Genomic DNA, 17,805 nt, shown 5'->3' on the forward strand with positions numbered 1-17,805 from the left:
GCTATACAGTAGCTGTCTGCTGATAGAATGGCCATTCGGGAATTCTCATCCGAGTGGAGAAGTGCAACTGAAGCACAAAATGTGTCTAATTCCCAGTAGAAATTACAATAAGAAGCATTTAAGATATGCGTTTACAAAATGGAAAGTTATTTCTTGTGCGTTTTCTCTTTTTCCTATGTGAAAAACAAAGATTTCTGCATTAACGCAACCCCTAAGTTTAACTTGCTAGTTATGTAAGTAAGTGGCTGATTTAATAAGGCAACAGGTCCTCATATTGTGTTAGTTTTCTGCCGTGTTTGAGAATTAAAATCCCTTTGGATGAGATATTTACTTGCGTTTTTTTCTCCTCCGTTCTCAGCCGTATCCTCCTACCCCCTATTCTCCGAGCAGAGCAGGCATGCCGTTGCCCTAGCGATTCCAGACTCCACACAGACACAGCATGTAGCCTACACATGCTGCTCCAGAGCCAGTACTATTCTTCCTTCAGACAAGCATGTGTCAAAACTTTGTTCATCTGCACATTGTCTCTCGTTCACATTTGCTTGTAAATGTACAAACTCAACAAAAATGTCATTTGGTAGCTCCTACCTATATACATATAACTTTATGAGCTGGATTGCCTGTCTTTGCATTTAGTTTATTTTCATTTGTGCATTTTAGCATATTTAGCTAACAGCATCCATGGAAATGTGCTTTTACTAGTGCTAATTTTGATAGCATTCTGGTAATAGACGCCCAATAGGTTTGTTTTGGCGCCCCCTTGTGTACTAAACCAGTAATACCATAAATCCCAGGATGACAGAAGGAAGGTATGACGATATGAAAATCTAGATAACGCCCGACCCTACTTGGCACTGTACAGTGTACAAACAACACAGTAGTAATTTACTAAACTAATGCAACGTCACTCTTTCTCCTTCCTAACTCTCCTTCACCAGTCCAGTCACACTAATACACTAACACCTTCTTTCTCTCTCTCCCACACACACACACACACACACACACACACACACACACACACACACTTTCTCTCTTTCAGGTCTCTCTCTCAGTGTTCTCTTGCCCCTCCCACATCATGTTTTCATCCCTTCATAACAGATTATCTTGCTATATATATATATATATCCCAGCAGTATCAATGGAGGAGGGGCTTACTGGATGAACCCCCTTAAGTGTGTTACAGGCAGCAGCAGCAGATACACATTACTGTACTCAGGCTAGCCTCCTGGCTCCTGCAGAGATGGATTTATATATATGCTAAATGACTAAAATGTAAAATGTATACTTAACACACCGAAGAACGAATCATGTCAATCACATTTAAACCAAAAGCGGCTCAAATAACTGACAGCATGAACGCTAACAGAGCAGAGGTCTTCTCAGACATAGTTGTGTTCTGAAAGACGATTGCCGGCAGAGCACACAGAGAACAACATGGTGGATGGTGGTGTATTGGCTACTGTGTTAAAACAAAAGACACTAAGGATGTGGGACACTTTCCTAGACACAGAATAAACCTATTACTGTTCTTGACATTTTAGCAGCAAGGCCAGGCTCAATCTTTTACAACTACAGGGAAAATGGAGGAAAGTTTCAAAGTCTTTAGTCTGATATTTTTTTTCACAAAATGATGTCAAGTTCAATGGAAAGGTGTGATGATTATCAGCATGGCCAGGACTGCTTCTGAGCTTTACATAGGACGTTTTCCTGCCCATGTTTTTGTGTTGAAAATCTGCACACACAAAAGCCATTTATCTTCCCATCAAGAGATTGATAGTAGGCTGGTGTTGGCCAATGGGATGAATGACTATTGACATAGTTAACATACAGTAGTAGATCACTCCATCTTGCTAAAGAAAAGTCAAAACAAGAAAAGGAACCATAAGTGTTTGTAACATTGTAATATTTGAATAAATTAATAATGTCCTCATTGTCCTGATTTTAATAAAAAAACACTGCACTACAAATAGCCATCTAAAAATGTTAGGAAATTGTATTCAATTATTGTAAGAAAAATTTGGAATTAGGTCGAGTTATTTATTTCACATTCATTGGGCCACAAAGAAATGCCAAACGATTCGGATAAAAGACCCTGGAGCAGTGAGCGGCCAGGCAAATGAAATACCCTGGCGTGCCCATTCTAATCATCATGACCATTCATTCACTTGTTTTTAACTCAACATATTGGAATTTGGGAGGTAGTCCAAACACAGATCTCTTTCAACTTTTCCAAAAAATTGATTTATTTAAAGGTGTGATTTTTTTTTACACTATTTCCCGTGTGAGCGTCAGCTTCACCGCGATGCCTATAGCGCAGGCATTTAAATCATTTTAGTATGAAAATGGCGCCGAATGTAGAAAACAAATAAACACCAACTCTAAATCCTATCAGCCGCCAGAAATACATTCAAAAGTGCGCTTACCTAAAATAGAAATACCATCAATGAAGAACTATAATTAGTTAAATCCAACGCAACCGAATATTCCGTACATCCAGTGAAGTTACAATAATCAAGTTACAATGTTGCAGAAGCCGGACGCATGCTTTGTTGTGCTGGAGATGCTTATCTGCGCTAGTAAAGGGGTGGAGTCACCATACTGAAGTATCGGACATTGTTAACCGTATGCACCAATTGAACACGGCTAAATTCTAGATTAACCAATGGGAAGTGGGGGAGATGTTGAACGTGTGATAAGAACCCTATGGTCCATCTCGATAAAGATGTTTGAATTGAGTGCTTCATAATTCATCACCAAATTCTCTGAAATGATCCTGAGAGCTTGGTCCAACACCTATGACAGGATGAAGCGCCGAAACAATAACCTATTCTATTTCTCGGGTTTTTCTTATCTATATTATTTTATTACTGCATTGTTGGGAAAGAGCTCGTAAGTAATCATTTACTGTTTTACACCTGCTGTATCTTGTGAACGTGACAAATCAACTTTGAAACTTGAAACTACAGACGATTGAAATAGACTTAGAGCCTAAGCATAAAGAAATGATTTATCATGGTCCTACAAAATGTCCCATTGATGAACAACAATTCATTGTAACACCATATAATGAATAGCCTATTGTGCTCCGGAGTGGCGCAGCGGTCTAAGGCTAGAGGCGTCACTACAGACCCTGGTCCAATCCCGGGCTGAATCACAACCGGCCGTGATCGGGAGTCCCATAGGGCGGTGCACAATTGGCCCAACGTCGTCCAGGTTAAGGGAGGGTTTGGCCTGGGGGGTAGGCCTTCATTGTAAATTAGAATTTGTTCTTAACTGACTTGCCTAGTTAAATAAAAGGCCTATAGCGATAATTCATCAGCAGTGTCCTCCCAGCCTGTCACTTCTCAATTAATCACCTCATTTTAATTTGCAGTAAATCAATTACACTACCAAATGAATCCACAGCAGCACATGTATCCACCATCCTACCACTAGGCAGGCCTGGCCAATGAATGAGCTGTCCTAGGTTAGTGCTGTGTCATTAGGCACAGCATGCAGCCCAAGAACAGGAGGGAGGCAGATAGAGAAGCATCAGGAGAACTTGTCTACACTACACAACCCTCCATCCAAGCCCTTTTCAGGCAGCGCCCCAGCGCTTTTCTTTCTGCTGTAGGCTACCATGCTGTGTGAGAGTCGCCCCCTAGAACTCCCTCTGCTATTGGCTACCATGCTGTGTGAGAGTCGCCCCCTAGAACTCCCTCTGCTATTGGCTACCATGCTGTGTGAGAGTCGCCCCCTAGAACTCCCTCTGCAATTGGCTACCATGCTGTGTGAGAGTCGCCCCCTAGAACTCCCTCTGCTATTGGCTACCATGCTGTGTGAGAGTCGCCCCCTAGAACTCCCTCTGCAATTGGCTACCATGCTGTGTGAGAGTCGCCCCCTAGAACTCCCTCTGCAATTGGCTACCATGCTGTGTGAGAGTCGCCCCCTAGAACTCCCTCTGCTATTGGCTACCATGCTGTGTGAGAGTCGCCCCCTAGAACTCCCTCTGCTATTGGCTACCATGCTGTGTGAGAGTCGCCCCCTAGAACTCCCTCTGCAATTGGCTACCATGCTGTGTGAGAGTCGCCCCCAAGAACTCCCTCTGCTATTGGCTACCATGCTGTGTGAGGGAGTCGCCCCCTAGAACTCCCTCTGCTTTTGGCTACCATGCTATGTGAGAGTCACCCACTAGAACTCCCTCTGCTATTGGCTATCTAGCTGTGTGAGGGAGTTTCCCCCTAGAACTCCCTCTGCTATTGGCTACCATGCTGTGTGAGGGAGTCGCCCCCTAGAACTCCCTCTGCTATTGGCTACCATGCTGTGTGAGGGAGTCGCCCCCTAGAAATCCCTCTGCTATTGGCTACCTAGCTGTGTGAGGGAGTTTCCCCCTAGAACTCCCTCTGCTATTGGCTACCATGCTGCGTGAGGGAGTCGCCTCTTAGAACTCCCTCTGCTATTGGCTACCACGCTGTGTGAGGGAGTCGTCCCCTAGAACTCCCTCTGCTATTGGCTACCATGCTGTGTGAGGGAGTCGCCCCCTAGAACTCCCTCAGCTATTGGCTACCTAGCTGTGTGAGGGAGTTTCCCCCTAGAACTCCCTCTGCTATTGGCTACCATGCTGTGTGAGGGAGTTGCCCCCTAGAACTCCCTCTGCTATTGGCTACCATGCTGTGTGAGGGAGTCGCCCCATAGAACTCCCTCTGCTATTGGCTACCTAGCTGTGTGAGGGAGTATCCCCCTAGAACTCCCTCTGCTATTGGCTACCATGCTGCGTGAGGGAGTCGCCTCCTAGAACTCCCTCTGCTATTGGCTACCATGCTGTGTGAGGGAGTCGTCCCCTAGAACTCCCTCTGCTGTTGGCTACCATGCTGTGTGAGGGAGTCGCCCCCTAGAACTCCCTCTGCTATTGGCTACCATGCTGCGTGAGGGAGTCGTCCCCTAGAACTCCCTCTGCTATTGGCTACCATGCTGTGTGAGGGAGTCGTCCCCTAGAACTCCCTCTGCTATTGGCTACCATGCTGTGTGAGGGAGTCGCCCCCTAGAACTCCCTCTGCTATTGGCTACCATGCTGCGTGAGGGAGTCGTCCCCTAGAACTCCCTCTGCTATTGGCTATCTAGCTGTGTGAGGGAGTTTCCCCCTAGAACTCGCTCTGCTATTGGCTACCATGCTGTGTGAGGGAGTCGCCCCCTAGAACTCACTCTGCTATTGGCTACCATGCTGTGTGAGGGAGTCGCCCCCTAGAACTCCCTCTGCTATTGGCTACCTAGCTGTGTGAGGGAGATTCCCCCTAGAACTCCCTCTGCTATTGGCTACCATGCTGCGTGAGGGAGTCGCCTCCTAGAACTCCCTCTGCTATTGGCTACCATGCTGCGTGAGAGTCGCCCCCTAGAACTCCCTCTGCTATTGGCTACCATGCTGTGTGAGGGAGTCATCCCCTAGAACTCCCTCTGCTATTGGCTACCATGCTGTGTGAGGGACTCGCCCCCTAGAACTCCCTCTGCTATTGGCTACCATGCTGTGTGAGGGAGTCGCCCCCTAGAACTCCCTCTGCTATTGGCTACCATGCTGTGTGAGGGAGTCGCCCCCTAGAACTCCCTCTGCTATTGGCTATCTAGCTGTGTGAGGGAGTTTCCCCCTAGAACTCCCTCTGCTATTGGCTACCATGCTGTGTGAGGGAGTCGCCCCCTAGAACTCCCTCTGCTATTGGCTACCATGCTGTGTGAGGGAGTCGCCCCCTAGAACTCCCTCTGCTATTGGCTACCTAGCTGTGTGAGGGAGTTTCCCCCTAGAACTCCCTCTGCTATTGGCTACCATGCTGCGTGAGGGAGTCGCCTCCTAGAACTCCCTCTGCTATTGGCTACCACGCTGTGTGAGGGAGTCGTCCCCTAGAACTCCCTCTGCTATTGGCTACCATGCTGTGTGAGGGAGTCGCCCCCTAGAACTCCCTCAGCTATTGGCTACCTAGCTGTGTGAGGGAGTTTCCCCCTAGAACTCCCTCTGCTATTGGCTACCATGCTGTGTGAGAGTCGCCCCCTAGAACTCCCTCTGCTATTGGCTACCATGCTGTGTGAGGGAGTCATCCCCTAGAACTCCCTCTGCTATTGGCTACCATGCTGTGTGAGGGAGTCGCCCCCTAGAACTCCCTCTGCTATTGGCTACCATGCTGTGTGAGGGAGTCACCCCCTAGAACTCCCTCTGCTATTGGCTACCATGCTGTGTGAGGGAGTCGCCCCCTAGAACTCCCTCTGCTATTGGCTACCATGCTGTGTGAGGGAGTCGCCCCCTAGAACTCCCTCTGCTATTGACTACCATGCTGTGTGAGACAGAGACACATAGGATCTGCCTCCAACCAATCCTCAGAAGGGTCTCCCCATTTTCAAGTGCAATGGGCCACCACTGCTCATTTTATGTAGTGCCCCCCCGCTACACACACACAGACTCTCTTTATTGGGGATGACATGGTCCCCACCCATCTGCCTGACCCCATTAGTGCCATACGGCTCATGGAGAGGCTGGGGTTGGGGAGGCAGGGGGAGTGGAAGGGGTAGTCGGGTTCATTATTCTGTAAACAACCTATATATATATATTGCTCAAAAAAATAAAGGGAACACTTAAACAACACATCCTAGATCTGAATGAAATAAATGATCTTATTAAATACTTTTTTCTTTACATAGTTGAATGTATTTTGGATATTTTCACTTAGGGGTGTACTCACTTTTGTTGCCAGCGGTTTAGACATTAATGGCTGTGTGTTGTGTTATTTTGAGGGGACAGCAAATTGACACTGTTATACAAGCTGTACACTCACTACTTTACATTGTAGCAAAGTGTAATTTCTTCAGTGCTGTCACATGAAAAGATATACTCAAATATTTACAAAAATGTGAGGGGTGTACTCACTTTTGTGAGATACTGTGTGTGTGTGTGTGTGTGTGTGTGTGTGTGTGTGTGTGTGTGTGTGTGTGTGTGTGTATATATATATATATAACCTTTAACATTTATTTAACTAGGCAAGTCAGTTAAGAACAAATTCTTATTTACAATGACGGCCTACCCCAACCAAACCTGGACGATGCTGTGCACCGCCCTATGGGACTCCGAATTACGGCCGGATGTGATGCAGCCTGGATTCGAGTTAGGGTACAGGGTTAGGGTACAGGGTTAGGGTACAGAGTACATGGTTAGTGTACAGGATTAGTGTACAGGGTTAGGGTACAGGGTTAGGGTACAGAGTACATGGTTAGGGTACAGGGTTAGGGTACATGGTACAGAGTACATGGTTAGGGTACAGGGTTAGGGTACAGGGTACAGAGTACATGGTTAGGGTACAGGGTTAGGGTACAGGGTACAGGGTACATGGTTAGGGTACAGGGTACAGGGTTAGGGTACAGGGTTAGGGTACAGGGTTATGGTTCAGGGTTAGGGTACAGGGTTAGGGTACAGGGTACAGAGTTAGGGTATAGGGTTAGGGTACAGAGTACAGGGTTAGGGTACAGGGTTAGGGTACAGGGTTAGGGTACAGGGTACAGGGTTATGGTACAGGGTTATGGTTCAGGGTACAGGGTTATGGTTCAGGGTTATGGTTCAGGGTTAGGGTACAGGGTACAGGGTTAACCACTGTCACCTTTGACTCTCCAGACCAACTTCATGTGGCATGAGATCACAGACGACTGTCAAACTGGGCCATGGCATCTGGAAATACTACAGGTCTGTTCCTGTTTTTACAGTATTGAGATTGACCAAATATGGGGCAAATCAGTTTCTGTATCTATCATTATAACGTTGTTACTGATCTCAGGTGCAGAGCTGGAAACAAGGGGGAACGTTGAAATGGCATTAACAAGCCTCTGGTGTATATACGGATACAGTATACAAGAATATTGTTATTTTTTACTCTGATGTCGTACTGTAACATAATCCAAAAGAACTACTGGACATGGTCACAACATGACAGCAAACAAGGGCAGAAGGAATGTAGACAGACAGATAGGTGTGTTTTACTACACACACCCCTCCCTCCACCCTCCAGTTGCCTAGAAACCCCTCCCTTCCCCTCTCCCTAATGCAGGGAGCAGGTGCTGGGCTGGACCCCAGAGAGATGAGGAGAGGGGACGGCACCACTCACAGATGCACCCTCCCCAGAGACTCTGACAGACAGACACAGACAGCCAAGACACAAAACCTCTCACTCTAAGAAAGTCAGCAACACACACACACACACACACCACACACACACACACACACACACACACACACACACACACACACACACACACACACACACACACACACACACTTCTCTCTCATCTTCATCCCTCTCTTTGGCTCCATCACTGATTACATAATGGCTCCTATACCCCCCCCCCCCCCCCCACACTCCTCTCCCGTTGCCTTCTTTCCTCTGTTCTGTTAGCTACTGCATCATGGGTAGAGCCATCTTACACCTTGTTTTGCATCACACAATATATCTGTAATATGTAAAACAATATTTGCGGCTGTGAACATCTGGTATAAATAAAATAACGCCAGTCGGCAAATATAGTACTGTCTGTAGCATGGGTTAGGAGACTTAGTTTGTGATTGGAGATCTAAGCTCTAGAAAGCACTAAGGGCATGGATGGATGGTAGGCTAACCGCACATTAATATTCATAGTGCACCATTATGGTATCAAGTATTTATGAAGCAGGAATGTTCCATGTTTCTGCAGTATTCTCCCAGTAGATAGCATACTATAGGAGCAGTAGCTGTGTTGCCCATCCCCGCTCATGCCCAGTTTGGATGATTCAGGGAGATGTGCTAGTCTAGTTGCACAACATCAGGGTCATCATGTTCAGTAGGAACCAATGAGAGAAAAAAAACATTTGAAGGGGGAAAAGGAAAATAAATTGTTATTGAACAAGCTCAGGTAGCATCTTCTCTGTTTCAGTACATTTTCTCCCGTTTCACACCCACTGAACGCACCCGAGGTTTTCTTACAGAGCTAAACATTTAATACAGACGAGTGAGATGACTGTGAAAATAGCCACGCCAATGAGAACGTCTGCCCTGTCTGCATCACTGAGATCAGAGGGTTTGTAAAACCTTGGTGATGATGCACGCTCTCAGATTCACCAGCAGTCAAAGACACGGGCCTGTGTCAAGGCATTGCTCCATCTATTATGAAACAGCTTGATCCACTTTGTAGGCATTATGAAGCTATGTGCACCACAGCCTTTGTGTTTATATCTGTTCATGTTCTTACAGTATTCAGTGTTCATCCTCCTGTATCTGTGCCAGTAGAATCATCCCTGAGTTTGTGCTTCCACCTGGTGGCTAAAGAGACAACTACAGTTCTTGGCTCAACCTCCACATACAGAAAGCTTCCCCCAGGAGTATTCCTGACAGGATTGTCTTTGAAAGTGGTGTTCTTCAGCAGAAATGCTCCATTGCAGGTTGTCCTGGTCAGTTATATGTGATAGTTATTACTACTCTAGAACACACAGTTATTTAGATGAAATCCACGTTAGATAAAGACCAACATTCTGGCACGTTGTGTGCTAACAGCACCAGTTGAGAGTCATAGGGGAAACCCATAGAGGGGAACACTTTTTCCATTGCGCCACGATGCCGCAATGCATGTTGGGACGGCAAGTGTTTGAGAGAGATAAAGAAGCCAGAAGGGTCTCAGCCAGACGTGATGCCACCACTCCCTACTTCAGCCTGGATGAGCAGCACCAAAGCACAGGCATGCCAGAAGACATACTCACACATCAGATCAACTGTCTCATTTTCTATTTTCCAGTTGTATCAAACTGGCTCAAATTAAGATCCTACATATGTAGCTCTATGCTTGGTGTGATTAGAGCTCAAATATTCAAACAAGGGGATATTGTATTTCTGACTCCCATAGACCAAAATACAGGCCCCTCAGTCATGTTCCTGTCTGCCTACAAGTAAAACATTTAGCACATGATGTTAAATAAACACATGAAACAGCCTACTCCAATGATTCTAAAGAGCAGCTTTTAGCAGCACTGAAAATAGAATTGGATACTCACCAAACATCAGCATGGAAACACAGGAGACATCCCAGACATGACGAGGTACAGGGATCCACTCCAGACGAGTGAGAGAAAGGAATAGCATCAGTAAAATAGATCAGGGAGGGTTGAAATATATAGATTATAGCTCCCTATTCCCTGTGCACTACCAGAGCTATGGGCCCTGGTCAAAAGTAGTAACTATATAGGGAATAAGGTGCAATTTGGGACATATTCGGCATATTCCTTCCCCATGAATTCTATTTCACAAATGTTCACAATTGTATGTATGAAACACATATAATGTTACAAAACTGGCCATCTTGCATTGCATAGTTGTATTGGTCAGCTTTTCTCTGTGAAACTACAGTGCCTTCAGAAAGTATTCACACCCCTGGACTTTTCACATTTTGTTGTGTTACATAGTGGGATTCTTTTTTTTGTTTGTTTTTTAACCTTTATTTAACTAGGCAAGTTAGTTAAGAACAAATTCTTATTTTACAATGACGGCCTTAAAATGTATTTAATTGTCATTTTTTGTTGACGATCTAAACAAAATACTCTGTAACGTCAAAGTGGAAGAAATATTCTGTCATTTGTAACAAATTAATGAAAAATAAAACACTAATATATCTTGATTTGATAAGTATTCAACCCCCCTGAGTCAATACAAGTTAGAATCACCTTTGGTAATGATTACAACAATCATTACAACAAACGATTACAGTCTTTCTGGATAAGTCTCTAAGAGCTTTCCACGCCTGGATTGTGTAACATTTGCCCATTATTCTTTTCAAAATTCTTCAAGCTATGTCGAATTGGTTGTTGATCATTTCTAGACAACCATTTCCAGGTCTAGCCATAGATTTTCAAGCATATTTAAGTCAAAACTGTAACTCGGCCACTCAGGAACATTCACTGTCTTCTTAAGCCACTTCAGTGTAAATTTGGCCTTGTGTTTTAGGTTATTGTCCTGATGAAAGGTGTATTAATCTTGGTCTGGTGGAAAGCAGACAACCAGGTTTTCCTCTAGGAATTTCCTCAATTTTGTTTATTTTTTTATCCTGAAAAACTACACAGTCTTTAACAATTACAGGCATACCCATAACATGATGAAGCCACCACTATGCTTGAAAATATGGAGTGGCACTCAGTAATGTGTTGTATTGGATTTGCCCCAAACATAACACTTTGTATTCAGGAGAGAAAAGTGAATTCCTTTGCCACATTTTTTTGCAGTATTACTTTAGTGCCTTGTTGCAAACAGGATGCATGTTTTGGAATATTCTTATTCTGTACATGCTTCTTTCTTTACACTCTGTCAATTAGGTTAGAATGGTGGAGTAACTACAATGTTGTAGATCCATCCTCAGTTTTCTCCTATCACAGCCATTAAACTCTGTAACTGTTTAAACGTCACCATTGGCCTCATGGGAAATCCCTGAGCGGTTTCCTTCCTCTCTGGCAACTGAGTTAGGAAGGATGCCTGTATCTTCGTAGTGACTCAGTGTTTTGATACAACATCCTAAGTGAAATTAATAAATTCACCATGTTCAAACAGACATTCAATGTCAGTTTTATTTTTTACCCATCCACCAATAGGTACCCTTCTTTGCAAAGCATTGGAAAACCTCCCTGGTCTTTGTGGTTGAATTTGTGTTTGAAATTCACTGCTCGACTGAGGGACCTTACAGATAATTGTATGTGTGGGGTACAGAGATGAGTCATTCCAAATATCATGTTAAACACTATTAGTGTAAGCTAAAGTCCATGCTAAGCAAATTTTGACTTCTGAACGCATTTTGGGTTACCATAACAAAGGGGTTGAATAGTTATTGACTCAAGACATTTCAGCTTTTAATTTTTAATTAAATTGTAAAACTGTGAAGAAATAAAGTCTACGGCTCCTGTGCTCGGTGGCTACTGGCCTCTGGGTAGGGTAAAAATACAGAAACACCAAAGAGGCCTATATTATCATTTTAAAATCAAATAGACTAATACAAATCAGGAAATATATGAAATAACAATAACAGGTATTATTGTATTAAACGGAGGTATTCCAAATATAAGCAAGTGGACTGTCTTGACAAGGCCATGCGCAAAAGCTGGCTTTCTGTGGTAGGCTCAGAAACACCTGTTCAACATCAATGCAGAAATAGGCTAGTAAAGCAAAAATCGGATCTCAAAAGGAGGCAAGTCTTATAAATGGAATAGCTATTATTGAAATAACAAAGTCTAGGGCTATATTTGGATCAATTGCAACGCTGTTTGTGAAGCAAAGCGAGTTATTTTGACTAAACGGCTGAGTAGTCAGACACCATTCCAATTGTATCCCACCAACGACACGTTTGAACACCGATTATTACACTAATTGTTAACATTCTTGTTGTCTCTGTAGGGGTCTATGGGCCAGATGTCAAACACGATCAGTCCAAACATAGCAAACAACGAATAAAATCCCAGAACAGCAGTCCACCATTCTTTGGATGGGAATAGCATTCGATCATTTATACGTTTAATGTCCATATATTTTTCATTTCCTTACATTTAGAAAATAAACTGCAATATCCCTATAGTGTTTGACATAGTCTAACCCCCCCCATTCCCACAAACACGGCGCAATTTGAACTTCAAGCGAATTGAACTGACTGCTGCGCAAAAAAAAGAAACCTATTTTTTCCTTCTATATTAGATTCGATGTTTCCCTAACATGGCACTGCTCGTTTTTATTTACCTGAGAGGTGAGACGTTTCTTCCTGTTTTCTTCCTGGTATTATTCCGCCATCATAATTCAAGTGTTTCCCGACGCCTTCAGAAGTTACAGCATATTGATCCGAGTATTCCAGTGACGCGTCTTGCAATGACGAAGCACGTCTCTGCTGCTCGCAGGCAGCTGAGGGTGGGTGGGGATACCCCTGCGGACTAGGTCAGGTGCTCACTCCAATAGAAACCAAACCTTGAGCGATAGTAGATGATATGCGCTCTACTTGCGGGGTAAATAAAATAGATGGTAGCCTAATGTTGCTGGATGGTAGCATTGGAGCAGGTAACTTTTCTTGTCAATGCTGGGATACTATTTACCTGACCACCGTGCCATCAGGTTGATGCAGTGGAGTGCATAACATGTTTGGAATGTGTGGTCAGAACGCTTTGTTCAACTGGGCCTTGTGCCAGCGTGATTTCTCTCTCTGTTGTGGGATCTGCAGTTATAATCCCGCTGTGTGTAAGGGGTATAACGAACTTGCACGAATCTACATGTCAAGGAGGAGACAATACTTTTTGACTTCAAACTATCCTGGATGCCGTTACCCTCGTATATTTTAACCTTCGTAACAAGGCTAGTTTATACATCTAAAATAAAATGTTAAACTTTTTTAATTCACAATTAATATGAAACATGTATGACAGTCAGACGCACTCCTCCTCAAAGATGTATGTATTTGAAAGCCCTCAAAGATGTATGCATTTGAAAGCCCGCAAAGATGTATGCATTTGAAAGTCCTGTCTCTGTGGGTAAAGCAGTGAGCACTAAGCACAGTTCATTCACCCCTGACTGAGCATGAAGCAGCTTTAGGGACATTTCATTTAAACAGCTGTGCTGTCTGAGCATCTGTCCCAATAGTACTACTTAGACCCAATGGCCATTCCTGTCACATTCTCTTGGTACAAAAATAACACAATGACATAGCCTATCTGCCTGGTTCAGCACCATAGTATATGGTATTTAATCTGACCTGAGTGACCACATTAATGCTCTCTTTTCCCCACCTGACCACATTAATGGTCTCTTTTCCCCACCTGACCACAGAAATGCTCTCTTTTCCCCACCTGACCACAGACATGCTCTCTTTTCCCCACCTGACCACAGACATGCTCTCTTTTCCCCACCTGACCACAGACATGCTCTCTTTTCCCCACCTGACCACAGAAATGCTCTCTTTTCCCCACCTGACCACAGAAATGCTCTCTTTTCCCCACCTGACCACAGACATGCTCTCTTTTCCCCACCTGACCACAAACATGCTCTCTTTTCCCCACCTGACCACAGACATGCTCTCTTTTCCCCACCTGACCACAGAAATGCTCTCTTTTCCCCACCTGACCACAGAAATGCTCTCTTTTCCCCACCTGACCACAGAAATGCTCTCTTTTCCCCACCTGACCACAGAAATGCTCTCTTTTCCCCACCTGACCACAGAAATGCTCTCTTTTCCCCACCTGACCACAGAAATGCTCTCTTTTCCCCACCTGACCACAGAAATGCTCTCTTTTCCCCACCTGACCACAGAAATGCTCTCTTTTCCCCACCTGACCACATTAATACATTCTTTCCCCCTCATCTGATTTTGTCCTAAATCTTCTCGTTTTCTCTAAGAATTATCTGAGTAAGATTAAGGCCTAATTCTTATTTTCCACAACTCTTTGAGAATGCTATCATTTAGAAATATACTACTAGTAATATGCATAGTATATATGCGCATATATTATCAACTGTTGATTACTGTTATAGTTTCATAAAATAAGATATACATTTTCTAATATGAGTTTTCAGAGGTTTCTGGTATAGGCTACATTAGTTGTTTTTTCTTAGACTAACAGGAAATATGTCATAAAGCCCTCATTAGAGAAGATGCACCTCTCTCACTTGTTTTTCAGCACAGGGAGAAAATGTGTGTGTGTCATGACGGTTGCTCTTATCTCTGAGTGTGTGTGTGTGTGTGTGTGTGTGTGTGTGATTGTGTGTGTGTTTGTGTGTGTGTGTGAGCTCCAAAAGGGCTGGTCAGTTTAGAAGCTAATCTACCCAACACAAGGGCAATTCCCCCCTGCTCAACACGATAATGGTGAAAGGGGCAGTCCCTCCCATTGACTCCAGAGTGAGTAATATTGTAAGGTTGTGAATGTAAAATTGTGGATGCTGATTCTACCGCCTGTCTATTGAGCCCCACAGCGGAGGTGTCATAATACCCATAAAACCTAGCGGTCAAACAGGGAAAGGGAAAGGGGGATACCTAGTCAGTTGTACAACTGAATGCATTCAACTTAAAAGTGTCTTCCGCATTTAACCCAATCCCTCTGAATCAGAGAGGTGCGGGGGGCTGCCGTAATCGACATCCACGTCTTCGGCGCCCAGGAAATGGTTCCAATCATTTTTCAACCATTAATTTTTACCATAGGGGATTTTAGAAACACTTATAATAAGGCCTGTGTTTCATGTAGGCTTTTAAACATTTTATTTAACCTTTATTGACCTAGGCAAGTCAGGCTAACCCTGGCGTGATGTTTTGATAAGCATGTAAATCTTTTTCAGACAAGGTGACTTTTCAGCTTTATTTACAACAGATTCTAAAATGCTAATTAGCATCAAATTAGTCATCATGCAAGACTACAAATCCCTGCAAGCTCCTGCATGTCATCTGTAGCTGACATCTTTGCTAACAGGTATTGTGTCAATTTCAAACTTGCAAAAGACAGTTCACAGAGTTGTCAATTTAAAGAAATGTTGCCAATTTATGAATTACTACATTTAGCTAACATTAGATAGTTAATCCAGAGATTTTTTACCTTTGCCTCGATTCGGCACGCTCGTCCAGATCATCATGGGATTTGTAGTTCTTTATGATAGCCACATTAGCAGCTACACTGTTATCAAAACATCACACCAGGGTAAGCCTACACAAAACACATGCCTTATTTTAAGTGTTTCTAAAATCCCTTATGGGGAAAATGAATGGTGGAAAAATGATTGGAACCGTTTGTTATGGGTATTATGACTCATACTGTGGTATTCTATAGAGAGCAATAGTAAATGGTGTCTTTTTGTAGGCACTAACTCCACAATGTCTCGTTGGCCAAAGCCTATGTGGAAATTCATGTTTTTTTTTGGGGGGGGGGTTTGGATAAACGCAGAAAATAACGTCTGTGGTAAACACAAGTTTAGGAGCTCTTATACCTTTTGTTCCATGAGATCATCTCAGCTAACATCACCTTTTGTGAATTTTGAAGCATTTATGTAATCTAAACAAGCACATAAAGGCTTCATAATTCATAGTCATGTTAACTGACTGATATCTCATAAAACAAAATGTATAAGATCTCCTGAGCCTGTGTTAGCCTCAGACCTTATTTTTGGCGTTTGTCCCAAAACCCCATTCTTTCCCGATTCATTTCCCTCCATTGGAATGGAGGTAACTAATTTCTGGTTTTTGGGACTCCAAGCTGGCAAACTCTATTAGTGCCTCTATTATGCACTTGTGTAGGCAATGCCGGCAAGTAAATGTGTGTGTGTGTGTACCTGTATTTTATGAAAGGCAATAATGTAGGCTATTATGTTATTATAGCCTACATATAATGTTATTATATGTCAATAATGTAGCCTACATATAGGCTAATTGTCACATCCTGACCATAGAAAGATGTTATTTTCTATGGTAGAGTAGGTCAGGGTGTGACTGTTTTTTTTTCTAGTTTAGTTTTTCTATGTTGTCAGGTTCTAGTTTTGTATTTCTATGTTGGGTTTTGTTTGGGATGATCTCAAATTAGAGGCAGCTGGTCCTCGTTGTCTCTAATTGGAGATCATACTTCAGTAGGGGTTTTTCTTCCTGGGTTTGTGGGAGATTGTTTTTGGGTAGTGTATGTTTCACCGCTGCGTCACAGGCTGTTGTTTTGTTCTTTAGTTTATGTATTGCATAGTTTCACAGTGTAAATAAAATGTGGAATGACACACGCTGCACTTTGGTCCGCTTCTCCTTACAACAACCGTGACACTAATAACATTATACATGCCCAGTAAGCAAAATTACGTTGTAAACACGTATTTTCCTGACGTTGAAGTTAGGTTCATTTTAGGTTCTGAATGAAAGCTGCAAATACATATTTTCCGGATGTTGAAATCAGATTCATTTTCAGTTCTTAATGAAAGTTGAAAAGATATTTTCCGGACATTGAAATCAGGTCCGTTTTCAGTTCTGAATGAAAGGTAAAAAGACGTCATTGACAGACTTTTTTTTTTTGGTAATTAATTCTATGGCCAAATTTAAACTGTACATACATTCTCAATGACGTAAACACAATATCACAATAATACATTTTAAATCCATTTAATATAGGAAAGAGGAGCCGAGGAAAGATTGCAACATAGAATATGTATTATTGCTCCCATCTGTAAACATGCACTAATGTTAGCTTTTCAAAAGCTTTCAAACTGGCAGCAATGATGTTCAAAGTAGTCCAACCTACAGAATAAACCATCAGACCACGTCAACTACAATAACATTCTCTGTAAAATTCTCTGTCATATTTTCTGTCTTGCTATGACTGTGATACAGTGGGGCAAAAAAGTATTTAGTCAGCCACCAATTGTGCAAGTTCTCCCACTTAAAAAGATGAGAGAGGCCTGTATTTTTCATCATAGGTACACGTCAACTATGACAGACAAAATGAGAAAAAAAATCCAGAAAATCACATTGTAGGATTTTTAATGAATTTATTTGCAAATTATGGTGGAAAATAAGTATTTGGTCACCTACAAACAAGCAAGATTTCTGGCTCTCACAGACCTGTAACTTCTTCTTTAAGAGGCTCCTCTGTCCTCCACTCGTTAACCGTATTAATGGCACCTGTTTGAACTTGTTATCAGTATAAAAGACACCTGTCCACAACCTCAAACAGTCACACTCCAAACTCCACTATGGCCAAGACCAAAGAGCTGTCAAAGGACACCAGAAACAAAATTGTAGACCTGCACCAGGCTGGGAAGACTGAATCTGCAATAGGTAAGCAGCTTGGTTTGAAGAAATCAA

General features: G+C 43.1%; 1 protein-coding gene across 25 annotated transcripts in view; it reads right to left on the bottom strand.

Annotated features, from left to right (window-relative positions):
* The window catches only part of LOC106594548 (uncharacterized), a 59,348-nt gene extending 46,448 nt beyond the window's left edge, over positions 1-12,900 (bottom strand). For 18 of the 25 annotated variants that reach the window (XM_082959836.1, XM_082959823.1, XM_082959819.1 and 15 more), the window contains exons 1-2: positions 12,741-12,888; positions 10,025-10,082 (exon numbers count right to left, since the gene is read on the bottom strand). In XM_082959836.1, the coding sequence (XP_082815962.1) occupies positions 10,025-10,037 (13 nt within the window). In that variant the 5' untranslated portion in view covers positions 10,038-10,082; positions 12,741-12,888. Of the gene's footprint in view, positions 1-2,423; positions 2,642-10,024; positions 10,083-12,740 lie in introns of those variants that run through there. The other 7 variants (XM_082959842.1, XM_045697458.2, XM_082959820.1 and 4 more) reach the window with 4 other exon arrangements.
* Between the last annotated feature and the right edge of the window lie 4,905 nt (positions 12,901-17,805).

The sequence above is a fragment of the Salmo salar genome, chromosome 02 (genome assembly GCF_965601325.2).
Source record: "Salmo salar chromosome 02, fSalSal1, whole genome shotgun sequence".
NCBI lineage: Eukaryota > Metazoa > Chordata > Actinopteri > Salmoniformes > Salmonidae > Salmo > Salmo salar.